The sequence below is a fragment of the Equus quagga genome, chromosome 7 (genome assembly GCF_021613505.1).
Source record: "Equus quagga isolate Etosha38 chromosome 7, UCLA_HA_Equagga_1.0, whole genome shotgun sequence".
In the NCBI taxonomy this organism is placed as follows: Eukaryota; Metazoa; Chordata; class Mammalia; order Perissodactyla; family Equidae; genus Equus; species Equus quagga.
Genome location: NC_060273.1, coordinates 113,651,895 through 113,679,554, shown reverse-complemented (window position 1 = coordinate 113,679,554; position 27,660 = coordinate 113,651,895). Strand labels below are relative to the sequence as shown.

Sequence of the window (27,660 nt, the reverse complement as noted above, 5' to 3'; positions counted from 1 at the left end):
TCTTTTTGCTGAGGAAGGCTGGCCCTGAGCTAATATCCATGCCCATCTTCCTCTACTTTATATGCGGGATGCCTACCACAGCATGGCATGCCAAGCGGTGCCATGTCCGCACCCGGGATCTGAACCAGCGAACCCCAGGCCACCAAAGTGGAACATGCACACTTAATGGCTGTGCCATCAGGCCAGCCCCTGCAGTTGACTTTAAAGCACCCAATCAGGATACGTTTGGAGAGAGGCCAATTCCTCCATTTCTGTTCTCCCTGCTGACATAATGAAGGCTATACCTCCGAAGCATAGTTACTCAAGTACTCAAATTAGATTTAGTAATGGAATCCTGTGAGTTCTGACTCCTGGTTCTCAACTTCACATACCAGAAATCCAAGCCTACCTAGAAATCTGATTATCCTGGGTCTGGCTTGTGCATTAGACAAACCTGTCTAATTGCTTTTGAGATTGTGTGATTTGCCATAGGATGTATGTTTGCCTAAAGGGTTAACGCTATGACAAATGACTCTGCAGTTACACTTGTCACCACTAGATGAAGCTACCACTGTTTTGCTCTCTTCTCTCAAGAAATTTGTTGTGTGTGGCTACTAGATGACACTGACGTGGAATTTAAAATCTGTAACAAAGGTTTCTCAAAGTTGCTTTGCTCTGAGGGTAAGAGGACCAGTCCATTTTGCTAATTTCAATAAAATCAGAGAGCTGAGTGTTAAAGAGCACATAAATGGCTTTAACCCTGTAATCCATGGCTTCTCTGGTCAATAGCTGTTTATTTTAAAAGACATATGCATCATCCCCTTCTCTACACTGATTAGTTTTATACCAATTATTGGCTTCAGGGAGGTGCAAACAAGGGACATCAGTGGAAAGAGAAAGCCTCCATTTCCTCTTAGATAAAAATTGAGAATCAGCCTACTCAACATATTTTCATAAGCATAACCATGAACCCACTCACTTTTACTTAGTTTGCAAATTTATTAGAAGGTAACAGATAGATCCAGAATTTCCACTGGAGAGGGTCACAGGAGCAGCAATCTGGCCGGAAGAAGGAGCTGTGGTCAGGGCTCGGTTGTAGCTTCATTTGCGTATAAAGAACTCAGTCAGATGATTCACCCTATAGTTCAGGGAGAGAGCTGCAGGAGGTGATGAGTGTTGGGTTAGGGAAGGCTAAGCATGAGTTGGGTGAAAACTACTCAATCGTCTGCCCGTCGATTTTGTGGAGCTGTTGTAAGGTGATCAGACATCTAGTCAGACTGAAATGGTTCTGGCAGATGAGGATAATGTCCAGGCAAAAGGCCTAGGAAGACCTTTTCTGAAGCTTAGGGAAATCTGTGGGGGGACAGGGGCAGGGGATAGGTCTTTCCACTTGTAATAATGACACACTATGTAATTGGACTTACTCTCTCACTGAAAACAACTGTAAACACTGACAAAATACAAAAATATCTTTGAAGCTTCAAAGACTAAGAATTACGGAGACAAGATTCTAGAGAGGATGGAAATCCAAGAGGCATTTAAGGATGCTTTTGTACCAGGGGCGTTTGCAGGTTTGGAAAAAGAAACTGAGAGGCTGAACTAAGCTTTGAACAATCTCACAGGACCAAGGGAGACAAAATCTGAGTTCAAGACCTACTGAGTGAGAGTAATGAGCAAGAGGAGAGCAGTCCCTGACATCCAAGGGCTGACCTGATGCTCACAGCCAGGCCTTGGTGTTCTCCTGTTGAACATAAACAATTTCACAGGACATCACCATCAGACAAGACCACTCTGTGACCAGGATGGATGAAGACAAAAGCAAGCTGACTCCGTCGTCTTGTCTGAACACAGGCAAAACACAAACATTGTCCAAGCCGCAAAAATGGCCAAATACCTCCGTATCCCAACTGACCCATAGGAGGGGCTACTGTTTCACAACCTTAGCCTTGTCTAATCTTCCCTCCTCACTAAGACCCCGGTCATAGAATCACCCCCACTTCCTGAGAACATCTAAAACAAAAGAAAGCTCTGCGTCATTAAGCGCCCCCCAAATCACCCAACCCATTCTATAACAAGTCCTTTCTGACACCTTTCTGAGAGGCCCCAGGGTTCCCCATGGTATACATTCTCCCTTCGGTAATGAGTAAAAAGACCCAACTTATTAAAAAATCACTACTCACTTTTTTTCCCTAGTTGGGTGATGGATCTTTTTTCTGGCTATCGTATTCCTGAGCTTTGTGTTAGAACACAGTTAAGTTACTTGGAAACAGTGTGACCCGTTCGGACCTTGCTGTTAAGGTTTGTTAGACGGCACTGAAGCAGTGCTTTATCTGGGTTTAATTGCCCCCCGCTACTGAGGAAGACCCCTCTGAACTCTACCTGTTGGGCTGTCCACCTTGAGGTTTTCCAGTCTGACTGGTGGGCATAGGTCCTTCCACTTCCACACACCTCAGTGTGGGCACAAGGCACTGTTACCTCTAACCCCTTCCAGCGGTCAGCCTCTGGCTCCACTATTTTCTGCACATGCATGTGCTTATCAGTGATGGGCTGAATACTTACGAGAACATTCAGCAGATCTCCACAGCGATCTGTCTCTCTCCCCTTCCCTCCCTCCCTTTCTCCCTTCCTTCCTTTCTCTCTCTCTCTCTCTCTCCCTCTCTCCCTGCAGCTCTGTCCTCTCTGGTATTCATCCTATGAACTCTAGTTTCCTTGCTCACCCAGACTCAGACTCAGCTGCATCTCCTCAACTCAACAGGTCCTCTGGGCTGTACCTCAGTTCCCGCTCCCTGCACGGCTGCAGGATCTCTCTCAAGGTTACTGGTAAGCTGGCCTCATTCATTTCCTTCTCTTTGGGGAATGCTGCCTTCAGGTGCCTGATGACCATTGTCTTGCAAACTGTCTTTTGTCCACTTTTTTTGTTGTTTCAAGTGAGAGGATAAATTCTAGTCCTTACTCTATCTTGGCCAGAGTGGAAGTTCTTATAAGACTTTTAAGCTCAATCTTTAAGTAATGGGAAGCCAAGCAACACTGATTTGGTTTAATTGCTTTTGTCACTTGAAAGCATAAAAATTTTCTTTCAAAATAAAGTATTTAACAAGCTCAGAATCATTCTGGTTTATTTTGCAACCATTTTTCCTGTTTAAAAATGTCACCAGTTCCTTAGCTAATCTCTAACTGGAAAATGACAGAAGCACCAGAACTTTCCATTTGGCTATTCAACAAAAATTTAAAATGTGGTACAATTTCCGTTGTCTAATGCCAGATTTTGCTTAATATTCTGTTCTACTTTAACAATGTAAGACTTTTATTGTTGCATTCTTCTGTTTTCGTTTTTAGTAAATGTTGTGAAGGCATGCTAAAGATATCAATTTTTGAAAAACTATCTTCCTGTCACTTACCGACTTAAACTTCTGACATTATGCTTTTTACTTTTCTACTGAAACTGAACGAGTTTAAAAGAAGCTACAGAATGCATTTTTTTAGGTAAATTCTACCTCTCCTTGTCCTCATATTTTGCATAGGCCCTGGGTCTTTGTACTATCAGAAACTTCCTTTTTTTAAAATTAAAAATATTAAAACTATGTTATAGACTCTAACTATTTTGCTTGAAAATGTACAGAGACTTAGCAATAACTCTGGGAAGTATTTTTAACAGATTTTTAGAGATCCTTTTGAAAAGAAGTGGAAGGCAGAGAAAAGGAAGTGGTTTTAAAACCTTAAGTTGGCTGGGCATTCAGGGTGATCCCATAGAACAGACAAGGGCCAGGCTGGGCTTATGTTGAGAGGAGGAAACTCAACAGCAAAAAGGGAGAAGGAGATTCAGTAATGTTTCATTTGTTACGGGGCCGTTGATCATTTTGTTTATCTTGAAATCTCGCCACCTGCAACACAGGCAGCATTAGGAAGTAATTTTTAAGGCATCTGTGTGCCTGAAATAATGTGCAACTAGCTTCATTTGCTAATTATTCAGTTTGCAGCACTTAGAAGGAACAATCTTGAAACAGGTCTAGGGTGGAGGTTGAAGATACACGACAGAAAGGAAAGAAACATTTGATAATAATGGAGGAACTGGAAGAAACTTTGTACAGTACCCACAAGAGTTCAAAAAGATGTCGCAACATGCAGTTATTACACCTCATTTGCCTCAAGGTCAACACTTTATTACAACTTAGCATAATCATGATTACTATTGTCAAAGTAACTGATGCACAGCAACAACTTTAGAGTCTATTAATCATTTATAAACTGTTTTCCACATATTATCTCAAATTCATTTTGACATTGAGAAAAATCCTTGGTAATAATTAAGGAAAGTATTGCCTCTAATTTGGAAACGAGGAAGTGACTCTTTTAAGATGGTGACTTTAAGCCCAATTCTCTTGATTCTAGGTCCAGTTTGTAACAAAAAACTTGCGTCACTAACACTTCAATCTATTGAGAGCGTCCTAAGGAGACGGGAATATTTTCAATACATTTGAGAAAGATTTCTACTAAAAATTAGTAAAATTCTTTGAATATTTTGACAAATAAGTCAATTTTAACTCTTTGGAAAATTCACTTTAACTCATTCATTCTCACCTGTTTGTTGAGGACCTCCGAGGTGCACACCACTCTGAGAGGCGCTGGAAAGAGGTGGCCGTGTAGTGTTTGGCCCTGAGCCCTTAGGAGTTAATAATTTAAGGAAGGATATGAAGCACAAACCTGTTAGCATAAGGTAAGGGCCAATACAACTGATTAGACAAGTGCCTATGGTCAGGGACTGGAAAGAAAGCATGTGTCACTTCCAAGGTGACTTCCTGGCGGTGGCCATTTCTTTGTGACGAGTACGTTTACACAGGGGACACTGAGAGAGATACATTGCCCATAGAGTGGCAGCCTCAGTAAAGATGACAAAGTGCTAGCTCATCCAGAAATGGAAAGTTCTCTGATCTGCCTGAAGCATGGAGCAAGCGTAGGGCAATCTGAAAAGAAAAAAAAGAAAAATATTGAAAATGCATTCACCCATTCAGCAGAGGGTCTCTTATATGCCAGGCTCTGCTCTAGGCTCTGGGCATTCAGTGCTGGGCAAAGCAGGCAAACTCCTGCCTGCAAGGAGCTTACATTCTAGTGGGGAGACACATAAAACAAACAAACCAATCAATACATAGTGAAGTATCAGGAACTGATAAATGCTAAGAATAAATAAAAAAATAAAGCAGGCTAAGGGGATGAACACTGGGTGTTGGCAGGGGTGGATTCAGGGAGGAATGCTACTGTTCTAGACAGAGCCAGTGAGGAAAGTCTCTGAGCAAGAAACAGTTCCAAAGACCAGGATGAAGTGGAACAGTGAGACATTCCCTCTCAGTGAATTCCCTAAGCAACAAACATCCCAAAAAAGTGAATTCTCTCATCGGGAAAAAAAAAAGTTAGAAACCCCTTTTGGTATGAAAATGTTTTAGATAATAAGCTATGAAGCCACGTGGACCCTACTCAACTTTCTCTTCTAGGATTCTGTGTTAATCTGATGGCCCTGTTTCCTCATTCTCCATCATCACTTCTGTGCTAACAGGCAGGAGAGAGTTCTGAGAACACACAGTCACAACTGGGCTGGGGCCTGTGACAAAGAAGGTCACGGAACTACGCCAGTTTCCTATGCCTCCTTCATCCCTTCCCACCCCCTGCCACACAATTAGATGTCCAAGGGCTGGCCTGTGGTGCCTCCTCTTCTTTGTGTTCTTTCCCTCACTTAGCTATTTCCATCCATCCCCTCTCTACCCCATGGTGCCCCTCTAACTACATGAAATGCCTCTCTGAGGGACCCCATTCAGCCTTGTGCCTCTGGCCTTAGGTGCAGGCTACCTCCTCGGCTTTTGCTCCTTCTATTTTATCAAATTGTTCATCCAGGTTGAAATGATAAAATTTATAAAGAGAAAAGAAGTTAAACCTTGAGAGTGAACTAGGATCTAATCATGGCAGTATTTGAAACTGTAGCCAAAGGCACAGCAAAGAAACTTGAATGCCCAGCAGGACAAGGTATGAATACCAGTGTATGAAGAGGTTTATAGACAAGAAGGGCTAAGCTCGTCATTTTTCACTCAAGAATAACACTTGTGGGGGTGCATTGCCCTTTAATGCACTAGGATCTAAACCAAACACCAGACAGAGCATGAAAAGTTTCGTGTGGCCCATAGGATACCAGTTGTCCACCCACGGTCTCCACACAGGGAATTGCTCCTCTTGTAAAACAGGAAGAAACCATGGAAAGGTTTTGATCAGGTGGGCGGCATGATCAAGCAGTAGTTCAGAGAATTAATCTGCTGGCTGGTGTCATACAAGTGGACCGCAGGGCCAGGCCTTGAGAAGACAGCAAGTCTTGTTTGAAGGCCTTTGTGAGGAATGATGAGGGCCTGGACTGCTTTGATGACTGTGGGGGTTTTTAAGTTGGATAAATGGAGATTAAAAAGGAAGAATCAACAGGACTTGGTAACAAACTGGAGAGGAGCAGAATCAAAATAGTTGTATGGTCCCATCATAGATAATGGAGGAAGGCTTGAAGCAGGTAAAGTAAAAGCAAAAGGAAGCAATCTGGGGAAAGAAGACATTGTGTGGGTCGTTAGAAGGACACCCATGAAAAGACAGCCCATCAGGCCAATGGAACTGTAGGAGCAGAAGCCTGGAAGGAGAGATCAGGGGAGAGAAATGGGGGAAGAAGGCGGATAAATGAGAAATCTCTACACTTGAACATACTCTCTGAGGGAAAGAACGAAGAAGGAAAAGAGCAGAGGACAGAGGTTTCATCTTTGGGGAAGGCCCACTTCCTGGGTGGTGAGGAAGAAGAGGCCCAGCTAGACCTGGCAGATAGAAAGATGGAGAGACGAGGGTGGGAGACAGTCCCTTGATGCCCATGAAGCAAGAGGTTATAGATATGGAAAAGCCAGGGACAATCACCTCTGATCAGGGCCATAGACACCCACTGGGAGGCCACTGGTAGCCTTGGAGTGATGTTTTCAGGAGTGGGTGGACAGAGGTTAGATGTCATGGCCATAAGGACACAGCACAGTGAGGAATTCAAAGTCCTGCCTTAAAACAACTTGGCATTAAAAAGTCCAGACTAGGCTCTTTACACCTGGGGAGAAGTGGGTAGGGAAGATAAAACAGCAGAGCAGCCACCGAGATGCTGGAGTCCTGCCCTGCCTTGCATGGTGTGGCTTTTACTCTAAGCCACTTGTTAATTTTTCATGCTTTTTGGACTAAGCTTGTCTTAAGCTTCATTTACGCCTCTGTATATGCTAATGAACCTGCTAGTGCTATAATCAGGAAGTGTGCCGAGCTCCGAGCCTCACCAGAACAGAAAGTGAAAGCAAAATTAAACTCCCTTTCATTCAAACCTGCAACGGCGTGGACTAGGTAACACATTAACATTTCTCTTGAATTTATCTTAAAATCAGAATTTTTTGGTGAGAATGACCTGAACTGAAGGTATGAAACTACTGTATTGAGGAGGTTTTATAATCTAAGCAGAGGGTCTGGGAAAGGGGCTGACTGTGGCCCTACTGTGTTGGAAGGTAAGTGCAGCTAAGGATAGGATTTGACTTAAGAATCTCTCTGTTGAACTGACTCACTTTCCTTTGGAGATCTTTCAGCCTTTTCCAAATGTCTGTTGCGGGTCTTGTGTCTTCATTCCCAGAATGTTTTGTTCGCTGCAATGCTATCGCAGGCGTGGTGCAGTTGGGGGAGGGGCACGACTAGCCGGGGGATCAGGGGGCAGGAATTTAGGCCTGATGCTGCCTCAAACTGCCTGTCTGACGCTGGGAAAGCCACTCGCCCTCAGTTTCTTTATCTGGACACAAAGGACTTGTACTAACTGGCCTTTAAAGTCCTTGCCAGTTCTAAAGTTAAAGACTATATATGCAAATATCAAGGCCTTTCTCTCCACTCTTACCAAAAGAATACACCTTTCTTTGGGTGTGTCAGCTACAAATGTGGCAAAACTACTCCTCAATTTAGGCCAGAGGATGTGTTATAATAATCACAATAAGAATTTAATATTTAACATCCATTACATGCTTCCTGTGTGCTAGTTGCTGTGCTTTGCCAAATTCTTCGCATGAATTATTTAATCCTCATACTGTGAGGACAGTATAATTATTACACTATTTTATAGATGAGGAAACTGGTGCTCAAAAAATCAATAAATTTGCCCAAGATCGTTCAGGTAAACATGACGGAGATAGTATTGGAATCCAGGCGTTCTGATTCCCAAGCTCAGGACTAACAAATAAGCAATTTTATTTTTCAAACCATCAGAAATTCAAGCTAATAGACCAGTTCTGGTTTTATGTGTCAGAGGGTCTTGGAACATTGAGATTGGGTAGCAGTAATTTAATACTTGTCTGAAAAAGAGGGAGAAGTGTTGTTATATAATCGTTATTTTATTCTTTTTTTGTTTGTTTCTTTAACAATACTTGTTGATCTGCATTAATATTGCAAATTTAAAATTGAAGTAATTGTTCAGATAATGAATTCTGAAGAACATATTAATGATCTAAAAGAAAAGGCAACCATTCATGGGTTTAATTTGGAGCAGGGAGCAAGTAAATAGAGGCAGGTGGAAGGGTGGGAGTCAGAGTTGAATCAACCAGATTAACTATGTTGTTTGTCCTAATTTTGTATGTTTTGTAGCATTAACCTTCCAATAAGAAGAAATTGTCTTAGTTCTGTTTTACAAAGGCAGTGAATTCAGTGTAATTTGTATTTTCAAAGGCAGCCTAAGATTAGGAAGACCAAAACAATTTTTTGAATATTCTCAGTTAGAATATTATAAACTCAAATTTTGTTTCCATGGCTTTAGATATATTGGAAATAAACCGAAGGTAAATACTTAGCTTGACTAGCATCTTCTACTTCAGCAGCCATAGAATAAGGCCACTCAGATGATGTTATTTATTACAAGAGGTAAAGTTCACTGCTATTAATAACAGTAATATCTGGTATCCAAAGAATACAGAATATTCTTCATGACTTGTTAAGACAAAATGGAGACGCCTGGGCAGTTTCCTTTCAGGTATCCAGGCATACTCTTAAAATGATGTAGCCACTGTTAAAAACATTCAGTGTGCAATGAATTTACACACTGCCTTCTGCATATTGCACAGGAATGCAGAGAGGAAATTTTAAGGCAGAGTCCTTTCATTTGAGCTGTAAAGGATTTTTTTTTTTTTTTTTAAAGATTGGCACCTGGGCTAACAACTGTTGCCAATCTTTTTTTTTTTTTTTTTCTGCTTTATCTTCCCAACCCCCCCCCCACCCCCCCCCACCCCACCCCACCCCCCCGTACACAGTTGTATATCTTAGTTGCAGGTCCTTCTAGTTGTGGGATGTGGGACGTCGCCTCAACGTGGCCTGACGAGTGGTGCCATGTCCGCGCCCAGGATCCGAACCCTGGGCCGCCACAGTGGAGCGCGCGAACTGAACCGCTCGGCCACGGAGCCGGCCCCTAAAGGATTTTTATTTGTAGTACTCAGATGACAGCTCAATTTCTGCTTTATTCTGTGGATACTTGCCTGATTCTGACAGAGAGCAGATTTTCCCCATTCACGTATATCCTTTTATTTTTTAAGATTTTATTTATATATTGAAATCTTTTTCTTCATGCTATAAACAGTTTTTTTTTCTTCTAGATTATCTATTTATTGAAACATATTATTCATATCCTGTGTGACGTAACTGGAGCCACCGCAGTATTATGGAAAACTGTGATATTTGGACTGGATATTAACTTGTCTTTTAGAGAATAGATTTAGTATTCCATTCTTCTGCAATGGATAATTCATGCAGAAAACTAATATTTAATATTTACATAGGATTTTACTGCTCAGCAATCATCCTGCCCAAAATGTGCATTTGTTCTTACTTCTCAACGCCATCTATTGATCAGTTCAATAAGGATGCTGGGACTTTCCCAGTAGCCACCAATGGGCAACCATTTCCTTGGCATGAGCTGAGGCTCCCCACTGTGGTCACTCCTCTCCACTATGACCTTTTTGTCCACCCAAATCTCACATCCCTGGACTTTGTTGCATCTGAGAAGATTGAAGTCTTGGTCAGAGATGCCACCCAATTCATCATCTTGCACAGCACAGATCTTGAAATCACAAATGCTACCCTTCAGTCAGAGGAAGATGTGAGATATAGGAAACCAGGAAAAAAGCTGACTGTTTTGAGTTATCCTGCTCATCAACAAATTGCACTGCTGGTTCCAGAGAAACTTATGGCTGACCTGAGATACTATGTGACTATTGACTTCCAGGCCAAGTTAGCTGATGGTTTTGAAGGATTTTATAAAAGCACGTATAGAACTCTTGGTGGTGAAACAAGGTAAGATGTTGCTCCAGCTGTTTCTAGTTTCTTATGATACTTTCCTTATGGGGTACAGCTCTTTGCCAGGAGTGTGCTTCAGCAGTCATTCATGAAAAACCCAATAAACTATGGGAAACTGCGAAGAAGGAGAAGCTCTGTGATTCCTAAAGGAAATCTCAGTGAAAGTGGGAAGACAAGATGTAGAGGCATAAACAGCTGGAGGGAGAATGAGCAGGAGGAAAGGCCAGTATGTGACTGTGGTAAGACAGATATGTGTGTCTGCTAGGGAAATGGATGGTCAGTACAGAGAGCTGAAATAGAGAAGGCGTCTCAAAGGAGGTGAGTCTTGATCTAGGACTAGAAGGAAATGTAAGTGAGATTTGGGTTGGGAGAGAGGAAGTGAGAACACGTACATTGCCCAGGAAACAGCTTGACTCAAATCCAGGAGGAAGGAACAAGTCGGTTTGGAGAATTGAGAAATATGGTCTATTCGATCAGCTCATGTTCATTGGGCACATGCTATGTGCCAGCCACTGTTCTAGGCACTGGTGAGATACGGATTTGACAAGAAAATAAATTAAATGGACAAGACAAGAGATAAGTGCTATGAAGGAAATAAAACAAGACGTTACAGTAGAGCCTAAGTGTAGCTGGGGATTGAGACGAATTTGCCTGAGTGATCAGTGAAGTCCTTGCTGAGGAGGTGCATTGAAACTGAGACCTGAATTTTTTTTAAAAAAGGAGACAATTGTGAGGGCATCAAAGGGCAAAGTGTTCCTGGAAAATGGCTCAGCAAGTGCAAAGGCTGTAAAGGTGGGAGTGATTGAGAAAAGAAGGCCAGCGTGGCTTGAGAGGGAGCCAGGGAGAGAAGGAAAGGGAGCAGATCATGTAGAGACAGAGACTCTTATGAGTAGTTTAGGCTTTTACTCAGGTGCAAGTGGAAGTCACTGGAAGCTTCTGATCTGATGTTTGCTTTATAAGGATCAAGTGTGTGTTGAGGCTACAACAGAGAGAGGAAAAAGTAGATGCAGAGCCATCATTTAGGAGGTCATCACAGCAGCTCAGGCAAGAAATGATGGTGGCTTGGGCCAGGCTAGTGGCGGTGCTTACAGAATGAAGCGATTGAACTTGGCATTTACTTTGGAGGGTTTAACAGAGAGAACTGCGGACATGTTGCTTATGTGAGGTGAGAAAAAGAGAGGAATCAAGAATGCTTTGCGGAGTGGATGATTTGGTGGTCCAGGGCCTGGGTCCATGTGGGAGGGAAGAGGAGCCTGGTTTCAGTGCTCTCCTACCTTTCATCAATTGCATTCAATTGCCAGTTGGAGGAACCCAAATACAATAGCTTAACCACATAGGGGTTATTTTTCTCACGCAGCGAGAAATCCAGATGCAGGGAAGCTCAGGTTTGTTACAGTGCTCTTCATGTTATCCAGGACCTGGGCTCCTTCTATCTTTCTGCTCAGCCACCCTTGGCATATGGCTTTCCTCCTAAGACAAGATTATTTCCACACCTTTAGGCCTCAAGTCCATATTCCAGGTAGGAAGAAGGGGGAAATAGGGGAGAGAAAAAGGCAAAAAGAAACATTCCAGCTGAGTCTGACTCCTTTTACAGAGCTTTCCCGCCCAAGAACTTCAACTAGGCCAGAACGAGTCATATGCCCACCAATTGCACGAGAGTCTAAAGAAGGGATCCTTTTATCTGGGCAAATTGGCTTCCTGAACAGAATCAGGATTCCGCTGGAACTGAAGAAGGGGAATGGGATTTAGCGGTGTCCATACATGTACATACGTCTTCTTCCCTTCCCCGCCTTAGGAGCTAACTGCCCTCTGGGGGCTCACACACCCACTTCACAGCCCCAGCAGTCCACTTAGGACAGCACTTCCCCAGACACATCTCTTTTCCCTCCCCTTGGGGATGCTTCCCCATTTTGCAGCCTCGATTCTCAGGCGCCTGTTCTCAGGTCCAGCACAGTATCTGATAGGAAACTTATCAACTTCTTTTCACCTACGCACCCTGTGGCCAGTGATGGGTATTTTTATTTTTTCAAGGGACAAAATGTCCACCTAAGGGAAATACATTTTAAGGGTGTAATTTTGGGAGACTGGAGGGGGAGATTTTTTTGGAGTAAGAATTATGCCTCCCATAATGAACTGCAGGCTATTTCTGACTCTTCTTATGAGTGATTAGTCAGCTCTCGTCACACACAGTCACCTAGTAGGTCTAACATGCAGGATGATTTGCAGGAGAATGTCAACTGAATGTCATGATCTCTTTCTGCCTCTCACACACACACATACACCATGTGACACACAATACACAAACACGCACACATACAACTTAACCTAAAATACAAAAATAATTCAGTCAACAATAGTTATCTGAGAAGCAGGAAGTCACTACTTTGTATGCAGAACTAAAATCAATTGTGTAAGTACCAAAGCAAATCCTCAAGTTTTTGCTTTTCCAATGTAAGTCTTAACTATAACTGAAACTTCACATTAGTGAAAATCATTCCAGGCACTTGGAATTTCTTTACATTTCTGGGACCTGCTACCAGATCCAAGTAATACCCTGAGGACCCAAACAAATCATTTAGATCCCACAGCCTCACTTTTCCAGCGGGTTTTATAGAAATAAAGTAAATTGGAGCAAAATTACCCTGATGGCCCTTCTTTTTTTGAGAAGCCCCTCTTGGCCCTTTTCACTCTTTATCTGACCCTTAGCTTTTCTCTTCTCCCCTCCCCCAATCAAAATCTCCACATTTGCTTCTTAATTGAAGCTTTAAGCCCAAAGAATAGATCTGTAACTACACAATGTCAGGCATCATAAAGCGATGAGCATAGAGATTCATCCGAGGGTCTATCTATCTATTATAGTCTGAAGACTGGAGAGGCTTTGCTGGTAAGCAGAGAGAGCCAGAAGTGTCTAGAGGCTTAGGTCCTCCATGGAGACCCTTAGTCAACAACCATACAGGAATCTGAAAGCCCAGCTCCTTGCCTCCAGTAAGGAAACCTGGAATGTGTAGTTTCCATTCCAGAGCTCCCCGGGGACCAGGCTGCAGCTGGGACCCGGCCGGCCTGCCTTCTTCCTCCTCCCTGTCCTGCGTCCCTCACTCCCTTTCCTGTTTCTCTTTTCAGTATGTTCTTAATAAATCAGAGTCTGCTTCCTGGGAACACTATCTAAGACATCACTTGTATATAAATATTATTATAAATAATTATACAATTATTTGTATAAATATACAATTGTATAAATATGAATAAATATATAGTTATTCAAATGTCTGATTGAAGCTCCCTCAGGTTTAGAGATGGTACCAAACTACTAATTTCCTAGTCAATTTTGAGGTCAAGTTGACTGGGCGTGCCTGTCTCAGCCATTTACTCTCTAGGGATCCTGGTAAGCTCACTCAAATTCTCTGAGCCTCAATATCCTTGTCTGACATGAGCATGAAGGAGATCATGTAAGTAGAGTGCCCAGCACTGTGCATTATTTATGATCAGCAGCTACTAAGCAAAATTTTGCCCTCATTTTCTTCAAAAATAGAGTCTGAAGTCACTAAGATTATAGTGTCACAAATCAAACATATTACCTCCAGGTTTGATAAGCTGTGTTCTGAAGGTACAAATTTGTTTCTGTTTTTTTTTATTTCATTTGTGTATTCTGGCCGGGGGCGGGGGGTCTTCTTTTCACAGAATAATTGCAGTAACTGATTTTGAGCCAACCCAGGCCCGAATGGCCTTCCCTTGCTTTGATGAACCACTGTTCAAAGCCAGCTTTTCGATCAAGATAAGAAGAGAGAGCAGACACATTGCGCTATCCAACATGCCAAAGGTATTGCCATTTTCAGAAACTTTGGGGGAATTGCTCTCAAGTTGAGCCTTGGTCTTTATTGTGTTTTTTAAAAAATATTTCCTCTGTTTTCAGGTCTTAAGCCATTAATTTGTTTTTAATCTGTCTATGTATCATAAAATAGCCTCAATCCACCTAGATTTTAGCATCATTCTATTTGAGGCATGGTTACACAAGAAGTTTTTTTTTTAAGTGATTTTTATTTTATTTGTGTTCCTATGGAAACAGTGTTCTTTTAAATCAGTGTTACTTGGCCAGTGATGAAATTCAGAACCACCTAGAACAGTACTTCTCAAACTTTAATGTTCACATGAATCGTCTGAGAATCTTGTTAAAATTTAGATTCTGATTCAGTAGGTATTGGGGTGACACTCAAAATTCCGACTTTTTAACAAGCTCCAAGGTGATGCCACAGCTAAGGATCTAGAGAACCCCGCCTGGGCCCCACCCCAGGAAAATCTGATCTAGTCATCTATGATGGAACTTAGAAATCATTTTTTTTAAGTTTCATGGGTAGTTCTTAAAATTACTCATTAAAAGTTATTTTTTATAGTATACACTTTTTTAATTGAAAGGGACCTTTGAAAACTTTTATTTGGTTCAATTTGTACTCAAAATGCAGAGATTCTGAAAGACACAGTAGACCCTGAGCCTCACAAGATACTTGCTCACTAATGATGTGCTTGCTATTTGCGTTGTTGAACAAGATGTAAAACATTTCCTCATTGCTGCTTGGAAAGTCGGACAGAAACAGAGGCTCTCCTGACAGTACTTCAGCAGGACGAGCAGCACAGAAAGCAGCCAGGTCATCATAAGCAGCAAGTGGCCCTCCCATCTTCCTCTCTGCCCTGCACAGTGACTGCCTTCTGTGGATGAAACGGAGAAACGAGCGGATAAGCTGGACACTGAAGTTCCCCAGATTTCTGATTAATGCTGGAAACAGTATGCTCTGAAATACTGGCAGAGCAGATCAAGGGGAAAAGTGACAACACTCCATGTGACATACATACCGTAGTTTCCCCATGGTCATACTGACAGCAATTTAATTAGCCTAGTTATTTTCAGGTAAAATGATCTGCCACCTTAACTCCAAGTCTTCTTTCCAACTGAGTGTTCATTTAAGGACAGTTCAATCTCTTTTCTGGCAGCTTTTTATTAATGTAATGTTTCAAATGAACAATCATGGAGGGTAAAGTAAAAATACAGTTAGTAAAGCCTTCTAATTAAAATACAATGCAAACACAAATGACCATTTTGTTATTATATTTGAATTTAAATTTTCTATCTTCAGAAACATCCAGTAACTTCTCATATTTAAGAAAAATAAGTGAACACTTTGAAAATATTTTATACAACCCTGAATCAGTTAACTGGACCAGTTCTCTGGATTGTGTCTTTTTCAGCCAATACTGAGCTTAGCTTTTTGCTTCTCATTGACATGCCCAGCCCAGGCTTTCATGGTTAGCCGGAAAAGGAGAACTGAAGTAACGCTACAGTTATATTCTCCGGATAGTAATTACAGCACTTAAGATGGGTTATGGACTGGTAGGAAGAAGCAATATATTCTAAGTTCTCAATCTGTATGGTTAAGAATACAAGATTTAAGGGAAGTGAAGTGGCCACCCAAGCACTAGCAGAGGCAACATCTCTTTTGGGCATTTCTTTGTCCCCTTCATCCTTAATGGAACACATACTTGCTGGTAACACTTGCTTTGCAAGCAGAGTCCTGCCAACACTGAGAAAACAGCTAGATCCTTGTCTAGCAACAAATGCTTTATACTTGGAGCTTACATCACCATCCCGAAGAACTTACGCTAACACCCCATACACTTCCATTTAAGGCCAATGTTAATCTACATGGGTCACTCCAGGTTCCTGAACAAAACTCAGCCTCCATGGGCTATATCTTCCTCTGGGGAGAGAAATCAGAGGGAATGTCCGTCTGTCTCCTAACCATCTCTGCCACCAGCAGTCCAGTGTGACAGATTCTCATTTCCCCATAGTCCCACAGCCTTACCTCCTCCTCCTTCCATACACTTGACTAAATGGTTTGGCTGCTGAGTTTGATCAGAGGACTATAATCATAATGGCCCATCACTGGTCCCCATCATAACCCTCTCCTCTGCTAGGAGTATGTCCCCATGGAACTCTGGTTGAATCAGACTCCTAAAAGAGATTGTTGTTGGGCAAAATTAATTTGCTGTATAGAGATAAAAATTACAGCCCCATATATATCCCTCCCTTTCTTAGAGTATTTGGCCAGTGTATTCTGCTTTATTGGAACTTAAGAATTGACTTTTTGATAGAATTCTGTAGAATTAAATTATGTAAATTTTAATAGCACGAACATTTGTCATTGAAGTAGGCTAGGCAGTTTATGGTTAATACTTCAAGCTATTTTCTCTCACCAAAGCAAATTTCAATCTTATCCAAACACATAAAACATGCTCAATAAGCCCTGGTTAATACTGCCAAAAGCCTGACACCTTGAAAGGAGTGGCCAGGGTGGAATAAACTAGTCTGCGAGTTGTTACCAATTTGAAGAAAGTGGTATTTTCATGTTACTGGATCTGTATCCACTCAGTATTTAGGGGCCTTGTACCATGGCAGAGACCATCTCTGGGACAAGCTATCCAGAACAAATGAAGATAGAATTCAGTAATTACTCAGTGAATTTGATGGATGCGACTGACCTGTCTGTAGGCTTAAAACTTTTTGCTTCCTCAGTAGATAGGCAGAAACTTAAATTACTAATGACCTCCTTGGCCTGACTGCTTTCATTGCTGAATCAATGGAGCAAAGATAAAATAAGACTATGACTCAAGCTGTCACACAGCAAGTGAAAGAATGTGCAATGTCTTTGGAGTCACACGGTCACATCCACGTCTTGGTCTTGCTGTAAAACTAGCCATGTGATCTTGGGCAATTCAGTAACTTTTCTGAGACTGCTTGCTCGCAGGTGAAATAACACCTACCTCACACACAAATAATTAGAGGATTAAAAGTTAATGCAAAGCATCTAACACAACTTTGCTTCCTGTTTCCTTCTGAAACAGACATTTATTTATTATATAGTTGTCCCTTGTTATCTGCATAGGATTGGTTCCAGGACACTCAGGATACCAAAATTCACGGATGCTCAAGTCTCATATAAAATGGCATAGTGTTTGCATATAACCTGTGCACATCCTCCTGTATGCTTTAAATTATCTCTAGATTACTTATAATATCTAATACACTGTAAATACTACGTAAATAATTGTTATACTGTTTTGTTTAGGGAATAATGACAAGGAAAAAGTCTGTATGTGTTCAGAACAGACACAACCATGGTAGACATTTCAATCCACGGTTGGCTGAATCCAGGGATGCTAAACCACAGGATTCAGAGAGCTGACTGTCTCATAAACAAAGGAAAAGAGTCTATTCTCTGGTCTTTTTCCTTAGACGTGCAGAATTTGAAATTGTGCCAGTCGCGGAGATTACTGCATTTTAAGAAAGTAGAAGCATCTAAGTTTTTTTCTGCTTTCAAGCAACAAAATAAGATTTGGCATTATTTTGGGATCCCAGAAGTAGTGCATTAGATCTTCGAGGAAGTCCAGAGATAAGAGAAAGGGAGGAGAGGCTACAGGATGTTATGACAGGCCATTGATCTCTTTTAAGGGCATCGAGTGTCCTTCAGAGTGTCATGCTTTCCTCTAGTTTACAACTTAAGTCATAGGCATTGTTGTAAAACACTCTAGTTTTCAAATGCTGATTCTTTCCTTTCCTGTAGGTTAAGACAATTGAACTTGAAGGAGGCCTCTTGGAAGATCATTTTGAAACTACTGTGAAAATGAGTACATATCTTGTAGCCTACATAGTTTGTGACTTCAACTCTGTGAGTGGCACATCCTCATCAGGGGTCAAGGTGAGATTGAGTTCTAATTCCATACACAGTGCAGAATAGTGTCCTGAGGGCAATGAGCTCTTCTTTATTTTCTTAAGCTTTTTTCCTTATTATCAAAGTATCAATCTTATTCTACAAAATAGAGAAAGGCAAAAAATAAAATAAGTTATCCATAGTCCCATCACCAAGATATAATTACTAATAATATTAGTGTAAGCCTTCCAAATATTTTCTATATGTATGTTAGTATATGAGTGTACATAGTAACTATATACTGTATATAAATATTTTTCACAAAATATTATATGACTGTTTTAACTCAGTTTTCACCATAATATGCCATAAAAATTGAATGCTATTAAATGGAAATATTTTCCTATAATATTATAGTTATAATTGCATAGTACTATAGCCCTATGTATATATATGTATAGTATGGAGGTGCCATAAGGATTTTTAAATCAGCCTCTTATCTTAGGACATCCACATTGTTTCCAATTGTTTTCTGTAACTTTTTTTCCTCAGTGAAAGGAGTTCTTCATAATTTTTAGTCTTCGTTGTTTGCAGAAATTTACAATACCCAATGATTATCTTATAAAGTTTGGAAAACATCAGCGGAGACATTAAAAATAAAAAAGAACTCCTTACCCTGAGAAATGAAATGATAGACGTTAAAACATATTCAAAGAATCAAATAATGTGTATAAGAAATAGTTATAAAATGGCTGTCAGAATTTGCATACACATTATGCCTGTGGATATGTAGATATATATTATGAGCAACGTATCTACGTACCTTTCACGGCATCTCTGCACATGGATATATGTGTGCACAGATTCAGATGTGTGGGAGATCAGATGGCACTTTACTTCAGAGGACAGGTTCCTGTCAACTTCCTGGGATTCAATCGAGCTCTACAATTATCGACATGGGTGACTTGGAGAAAATTAATCTCCATGCCTTTCCACCCCTTCATCTCTAAAATAAAGATAATAGCACCAACTTCATAAGATTTTTGAGAGAATTAAATTAGATTTTACACGTAGGCACTTACCAGAGGGCCTGATAAACTGTCAAAAAATGGTGGCCATTAACATATCCTTCTTATAAAAGTTCTGAGGGACTTCAGTTAATTCAGTTAATTCAGTTAATTAAAAGAAGATCATGAAATAAAAGTAGCACTATGCCTGAAACCCAAGAAAACTGGAATCTAATTTTATTTTTTACACTTAATGGTTAGTTACTTTGAGGGGTGTCAACGAACATATTTGGGCATTTTTGAGTTTAAAGTAAAAATGACAGGGAAGTAGATCCAATAAATTCTTGAAAGTTTTCCCACCTCAGAGAACTATATTTTATTTGAATGTGTTGGTGGTCATGATTTTGGAAGGCTAGCTCTCAAAATGCATGATAGTGATGAGCCCAAGAAGGCGCTCCTGATACAATGGGTTAATATAGTTTGAAATTTATAGATTAGCACCTAGGGAATGGATTGTAACAGAAGATGCAGGGTTGTTTCTAATTCAAGACGGACTTTTGCTTTAAAACTTTATAGAACATCTTACCCTCTATCAACAACATGCTTAATGATATCTCAATAATTTCTTGAAAAATGCAGTCTGCCTTTCTTTGGGTGAGGGTTGTCGGAAATGGAACTGTACCAAGGAGCTGTCATTCTAAGACCACTTCTTCTCATCAACATTTCTCAGGTGTCCGTCTATGCATCCCCAGACAAATGGAGTCAAACGCATTATGCTTTGGAAGCATCATTGAAGCTACTTGACTTTTACGAAAATTACTTCGACATCAACTATCCACTCCCAAAACTAGGTAGGTTCAAATCCCACATCATTGTCTTTATTTTTCTTTATAGAACTTGCTTTGATTTCTTTCCTCTTTCCATGTGATTTAAATGAGCACTGAAGAGGTTCAGTTAGTCCAGGAAGCAGAGAAGTACCTCAGAGATGGTCCTTGAGTGTAGAAAATAAGGTCTTCATGAAAAGCCAAAGTAGTGTGAATCATTTGTCTATTCTTTTATCAGGTTTAATATTAAAACAGCTGCATTGCATATTAAATTTAACTGGATGAATTTTCTGGAGCATATATATATTTTTCTATACCATATTTGTACAAGACCAGCAATCTTTTATAAAAGTTACCAAAGGTTTATGTAAACAGAGGAAAATTGTCTCTTCATCTGTTATATACAGTACATTTGAGGCTGGAAGATAAGACTGCAGCACAGACTTGAAAAAACAGATTTGGAGGAAATAGATAATTTGAATGTGGTAGTAGTAGGTCTGTGTATAAGAAGATACAAACTGTCTATCTTGGTTTTAATTTTCTGTCTTTTGTTTTTGTTAAAGATTGGCACCTGAGCTAACAACTGTTGCCAATCTTTCTTTTTTTTCCTGCTTTTTTTCTCCCCAAATCCCCCCAGTACATAGTTGCATATTTTAATTATGGGTCCTTCTAGTTGTGGCATGTGGGACGCCACCTCAGTGTGGCCTGGCGACCGGTGCCATGTCCGCGCCCAGGATCCAAACCGGTGAAACCCTGGGCCGCTGAAGTAGAGAGCACGAACTTAACCACTTGGCCAGTGGGGCTGGCCCCTAATTTTCTATCTTAAAAAAATAAAAGTTGTGATTTTTATAATGTTGTGGAACATATAAAAACCACGATTTAAGTTTTATAACTTATATAGATTAGTTTTTAGAGTTTCTGACAGTGACAAAACATCTTTTTTTCTTTGGGACGTTAGGGTATAAGTCCTTATCATGTCTTTCCTCCCCTTCCCCCACAACCTCCATGCAGTTTTTTTAGAAAAAGTAACGGGAACCATCAAAAGACATCTCTAGGGGCTTATTCCTATAGTTCCTGAGTTCTCACCATATTGTTACAGTGCAGGTTCTATATACTCTTTAGTGCAGATATACTCAACTCAGTTTCCCCGTACTGCACTGCTGGCCTCTATGTAAAAAGTCAAGGAAGGATCAAATAACAGCTGTGACTAATCTTACATTTTTCTTGAAAAATGCAACCTTGAAGACCATATGAAATGTCTTTTAAAACTAACTAAAAAGAAGCATGGAGCTTAAGAAAAAATAGAACAGACATAAGCATCTCTAATGGCTATGGGAAGTAATCCAAGTAATATAAAATCGTCAATGCAATTTAGAAAAGGAGTCATTCCCACAGTTGAAGTGCTAATGAATACTAATCTTTATTAGTGCTAATTTACTTTTGGATTGTCCTATAAATATTTGTTTTTGTCCACTAGAATTAACCAGTATTAATTCCAGACAATGTAATTACAAGCCAAGAGACTTGGTTCATTTCAAACTTTAAAAAAATCACCTTCCTTTTTAGCCAAACAATACTTCTCCCAAAATGGCCTGGCAGTGTAAAAAGAAAGAATTCCAAGATTAGATATTAACCAGAAATTTTCTAACCTACATGAAGTCATTAGCAAAGGATGCATATATACGTACATACATACATACACGCACTGATATATTATAAATTAATATACATTATACCTGAGTTGCTTAAAGACAATGAAATTTCACTTTTTCCCCCCAAGACTTTGTTAAGAGGTAGAGGAAATATCAGTGTTGAAAAGGAAATTGAGATCAGAAAGAACTGAGGCCCACAGTTTTTCTCCTCTACTACCTTAGAAGGAACTTTGCTCATAATAAAGGCCATATGTTCTTGAAGTATTAATTGAAATATTGACTATAGAGATTGGTCCTAAAAGGCATTCTCCTGATATTAAAATCCTGTATCTTTCTCTTTTTTGTAGAAATAGTTTATTATATGTTTTGATGAATCTCAAAAGTATTAGAAATTATTTGATAACTTTTATTTTTGAAGTTTTTTAGTAGTACTAATATAAAATACAATATGAGTGTTTTTAAATGAATTATTTTCTTAGCAGTAATGCACCCAAGGTGTTTTCAGAGTTTGGCACTTTTAGGAAAAAATGGTTAAATGTCAATAGGTTACTTCAGCTACAACCAAAACTATATTGATAGAACTTACTCTGCTTGATAATGGGTACTGGTTATTTTCAGTGCAACTACAAGACACCATCTCAATGTTAAGATATTTTTGGTATTTTTCAGAAAGTCTGCTTGTAGACTCTGAAAGGATCATAACGTATTTGAGGAGGAAGCAAATCTCACTTCTGGTGTGGAAACCATAATGATCAAGTGTGGTTGTTCTTGTTTCTTAGATCTAGTTGCAATTCCTGACTTTGAATCTGGAGCTATGGAAAATTGGGGCCTCATCACGTATCGAGAGACGTCACTGCTCTTTGATCCCAAGACCTCTTCTGTTTCCGATAAACTATGGGTCACCAAAGTCGTAGCCCATGAACTAGCACACCAGGTACCTGGCACTCATGCCATTCTCTTAGTATCTGCCCAAGAGAGCATTTATACAGAACGCCACCAATCTCTCTGAAACAACATAAAATCACATTTTACCTCTAGAGGGGACCTTAGGAATTATCGAACCAAACACAATATGTCAAGTAGCAGAGGGCTCAGTCTCTAGACTATGGGAATCTACAGGAATTTTATCACAAGAGAAGCAGCCACTATATCTTCTAAAACCCTTCAAGGCAAAGGCTTCAAATATCTTTTCTCAAAGAAGTATGGGGACTATATGCAGAAACATATAGCAGAGAATTGGAAACCCTGCAAATATAGATTTATATTAAAAAATATTTCTCTCCATACCCCCTAGTACCGTGGCATTCCAATATAGAGCAAAATCAATCCCCCTTCCATTGGAACCTGTGATTATATGGCCACAGTGAAGTCCTTCAAGTCCCAGTCTCATGGGCTGCTGACCCTGGACATACTACCTAATTCTCTAAACTTCAGTGTCCTCATCTATAAATTAAGTCAATAATAATAGTTAAGAATATAAAAAGTTGATAACAGCTTCTAGAAACTGTTGTGAGGATTACAGATAAGCGTCTGCACCAGTCACATTGTAGGCACTTAATAAGCATTAGTTATTAATGATGATGACAATGACCGCTACTGCTGCTACCATTTCTTGCAGAATAAGATTTCCAAGGCCCATCTGTCAAGACTATATTACATAAAAACATGGAACTATAAAACCAGCTCTATAGATATCAGAGACTACTTCTACTCTATTTCGTTTCTGAAAATCTCCAGGAACAGTGAATGATTAAGGGCCCCAGAAATTCTCTTTCACCATGTAGGCAAATATCATTCCATTGTAGAAGGTGGTAATATCTCCCACTTTTAATTTTTACCTTTATCCTTTATCACCACTATAATACTGTTTTTGTTTTGTTTTCATTTTTGTTTTTTTAAGCAGTGAACTAAGTACCCAATTACGTAGGAGGCATGCTCAGCACTGTACTTTGAGAACATATGGGGGCTTCCTCTGGTTTAGAAACTCCCCACCAGCTCATTTTAGGGTTCTGATCGTTAGTCACTGGTAACTCTAAAGCACTTAACTGGGTCTGGGGATTCCTAATCTTTCTACCCAATGTTTGTAGGGAAATGGTCAGAGAGATCTACCTCAGGGCTCCATGCTCCTTCTGGGCCTTCCTTTAATAGCTTCTCTTTCATGGAAACACAGAGTCTAGGACTGAAGCAATAGGCAGCATTGGAATGTTTGTCTTGACTATTTTGTGTCTCCATCAATTTCCATATGACCATGTCACTCCTCTCTGTAAAACCCTGGCAAAGACTCTCAATGCCAACTGGATGAGTCAAGGGTCCATGGCATGGCACACAAGGCTCCCATGATGCAGCCCCTCTCTGCCTCTCCAGCCTCCTCTCTTACCGACACTGCAAGCTTTAGCCATCCCGACTACCTGCCATTTCCTAAGCATGCCAGATTGTATTGCTTCTCTCTGCTTTTGCTCCTGCTCCCTGACCTGCCTAGGGGACACAACACTCCCAACACACCTGAAGACTACTTGCAAGACTCAGGAAATGAATCATTTCCTGACTATCCTATACACTCTCCCAGCAGAAGTGATCCTTTCGTCCTGGAATCCTCTCTGTCTCTTGTACAGATATTGACTGTAGCACCAATGATGCTTTATTGCATGTATCTGTCTGCAGGTTGTCCTCTGTCATTTGTATTGAGGCAGAGGCTATATCATGTACATCTTTAGATTTCTAACCTATGGCATGGTGCCAGGAACACAGAAGATTCTCAATAGATATCTTTATTCAATGAATGAATAAGCCACTCTTACTAACTGGCGCAGTGACCAGAATCAGCTCAACCTGAATTTCTCATACTCATTACTTCTCAAACTGAGGAAACACCTCTCATCCCTGCTCGCAGATGCCCCTGGAAAGATTTGTGCCCGCTTGCAAAATGATCTGAGGGTCATCAGAAAAGGAATAGAGTTTAAACAGTTTCCAGAAGTTACAGATCTGGCTGTTCTATTCTGTAACTGTAACAGGCTCTTCTGAATCGTAGAATCTTTTTATTCAAGTTTCCCATCCTTCTGGAGATTGCAATCCTAAAATAGATAAACCAGATGCACAGTATTGGGCATATAGGCTAAATAAATAAAATATAAAAGTATATGAAAAAATAGTAATATTTGAAACTGGTGTTATAGATCAGATATAGTTCAAGGGTAAATTTCTATTTATATTACCCTTATGCACTCTTTTTATTTTGTTTATATATATTTAAAATCTCAGAACTTTATCCACTTTAGTGGCCAAGTTGATCCCTGGAAGTTAGTCAGGGCAGAGGTTAACAATTAAATTTACCCATCAGCGATATTATGTAACAATCTGAGAGTCCTAAATGAATTCTTATGATTCTCTTAAGTAGCTGCTACTTAACATAAAGGAGTGACTTCACCAAAGATACTTTGGCTTCTGTTTCTCCTTAAACCATCATCATAAATCAAGGACAAGGTGAGATTATACTTACTGTATAAGAAAGAAAAACAACCCCACAAAATGTTTCCTTTTCTTAATATTAAATCTAATAGCTAGGAAATGTTGGGAGGATAGGATGGAAGTTGGGGAGTTGGAGGCAATATGGACACAAAAGGAACAAAAATGCGGTGGTGAGAAGAGAAGGCAAGGAAACCAGGAGAAGGAAGTTGTGCAGAGAGAAAAGAGTAGCAAAGATAGAAGGGAGGCCTTAACTACTAAAAGAAAGAAGTTAGCACCCATTACATCTTTTGCTACAGTAAATAATTTTTTTATATTTGTTTAACTTCTAATAACATTAAGTTTTTATCTCCTAGTGGTTTGGCAACCTGGTTACAATGGAATGGTGGAATGATATTTGGCTCAACGAGGGTTTTGCAACATACATGGAACTTATCTCTGCTAATGCTACGTATCCAGAGCTAGAACTCGTAAGTTCACAATTTGGTGTGTCATACTACACGCCCTAAGGAATCACCAATTCACTATTAAAATTTTTAGTAAATACCGAAAAGAACACTGCATGGCATCGTGTTTTTGAATCCATAGTGTTTATTTGATATACGATGGAGATTGCGTTAGTTTGCTAGGACGGCCATGACAAAATACCACAGACTGGGGGGCTTACACAACAGAGATTTATTTTCTCACAGTTCTGGAGGCTAGAAGTCTGAGATCAAGGTGTTGGCAGGTTTGTTTCTTCTGAGGCCTCTTTTCTTGGCCTACAGATAGCCACCTTCTCACTGTGTCCTCATATGGTCCCTTCTCTGTACACAAATATCCCTGGCATCTCTCTGTGTGTCCAAATTTCCTTTTCTTATAAGGACACCAGTCAGATTGGATTGAGGCCCACCCTAAAGGCCTCATTTTTGCTCAGTCCCCTCTTTAAAGGCACTATCTCCAAGTACAGCCACATTCTGTGGTACTGGGGCTAGGGCTTCAACATAGGAATTTGATGGGGGGGAGGAGGGCACATTTCAGCCCATGACACAGATCACAGAACTGGATCAGACACTGGAGGTTTTAGAGAACAATCAACATAAATCTCTCACGCAAAATTTGTGGACAGAGAGCACAAATATACAGCTGTGTACGCAGAGTGAGAGGAGAGAATATCACTGTCCACAGCGATGATATAGGACAAGACAATGCCCATGCCTATAGATCCTGTGCAGAGTTCTTGGCATATTAGCCTGAATTGAGCATGACTGGGGGCACACTTGTCTAGAATTTCCAAAAGGCCAGTTCACTTCCCCAGAATGTGTGAAAAGATGTCTTCAAACATGTCATCTTTTATAGGTATAAGGGGGTCTGAGCACCACATATCAAGGTGGTTCGTAGTAACGGATAACTAGCTCTTTAAGGTAGATATTTGGTCCAGCATGGTATAGACAGTCATGGATTCAAAGTCAGTGTCTTCTTATTTGCTATGTGCTTTAATCCATGGTTTAATCTCAAAACTTTACACATTCTCATTTATAAAATGTGTATAATGCATCTGCCTTGCATTACATACAAGGGTGTTCAAAGGGTTGCAGATGACGGATGCAAGGTCCTGGCACATAGCGAGCATTCACTAGACAGGAACATTAGTCTTATTTCTGTGCCCAAGGGCTTGGTACATGGTAAACATTCATGTAATGACTGAGGGAATGTTGGGTTTATGCATTTATGAAGCAGAGAATTGGTGAAAGGGGTCTATATGAGGGAAAAGAAACATCTTGTAAGAAATATTGATTGAATCCTTACTTCTAAGACTATCTTACTAGACCTAGCATGTTTTCATGGCTTCGAGAGTGTCAAATTGAAATTGAAAAAGTTTCCTCCCCTGTTTAGGATAACTATTTTTTGGACTTGTGTTTCGAAGTAATTAAAAGAGATTCATTAAATTCATCTCGTCCTATCTCCAATCAAGCAGAAACTCCTACTCAAATACGGGAAATGTTCGATACTGTTTCCTATAACAAGGTAGGCAATTCTGCGGACAAGTGGAAGCTCTGTTTTCAGGAGAAATATAATGAGCCCAGTAAAATCAACAGTTTATTTTGTTGATGCCATGTTACTGCTACCTGTTTCACTTTTTATTTTGTTTGCTGTTCATGTCTCAGACATTAACATGTTCCATAACATTGAAGCTTCCTTTAAAAACATATACTACTACCTTTCCCTTTAATTTCTTTTTCTTTGTGTTTTTTAGGGAGCTTGTATTTTGAATATGCTCAAAGATTTTCTGAGCGAGGAGAAATTCCAGAAAGGAATTATCAACTACTTAAAGAAGTTCAGCTATGGAAATGCTAAGAATGATGATTTGTGGAGCAGTCTGTCAAATGTAAGTCATATATTGGGTTACAGTGGACTATTGTTACACCTGAGAAGTGACAAGCTAATTCTGAGGGTTTATAAATAGTTATATTGCCAGTCAACAAATATGTATTCCCCTTGCCACACTGCCAAGGTTAATAGAGCCAGAACCTTTCTTTCTCCTCCGGCACCACACTAAACCAGGACGATGCACTGGGTTAGCCACACGGGTTCGATATTTCACCTCCTTCTCTTTGGTTTCTCTTCTCTGGTTAACCCTACACTTCTGTCTTATCTTTTTCCAAAATCTTTAATGACATTGTAAGTCCTGCTATGTGAC

General features: G+C 40.2%; 1 protein-coding gene across 2 annotated transcripts in view; it reads left to right on the top strand.

Annotated features, from left to right (window-relative positions):
* The first annotated feature begins 7,232 nt into the window (after positions 1-7,232).
* Positions 7,233-27,660, top strand: part of ERAP2 (endoplasmic reticulum aminopeptidase 2) — a 38,106-nt gene continuing 17,678 nt past the window's right edge. The window contains exons 1-9 of one of the 2 annotated variants that reach the window (XM_046668630.1): positions 7,233-7,365; positions 9,639-10,335; positions 14,017-14,155; positions 17,949-18,083; positions 19,773-19,893; positions 22,298-22,452; positions 25,337-25,450; positions 26,856-26,987; positions 27,217-27,348. In XM_046668630.1, the coding sequence (XP_046524586.1) occupies positions 9,779-10,335; positions 14,017-14,155; positions 17,949-18,083; positions 19,773-19,893; positions 22,298-22,452; positions 25,337-25,450; positions 26,856-26,987; positions 27,217-27,348 (1,485 nt within the window). In that variant the 5' untranslated portion in view covers positions 7,233-7,365; positions 9,639-9,778. Of the gene's footprint in view, positions 7,524-9,638; positions 10,336-14,016; positions 14,156-17,948; positions 18,084-19,772; positions 19,894-22,297; positions 22,453-25,336; positions 25,451-26,855; positions 26,988-27,216; positions 27,349-27,660 lie in introns of both variants that reach the window. The other variant, XM_046668629.1, reaches the window with a different exon arrangement.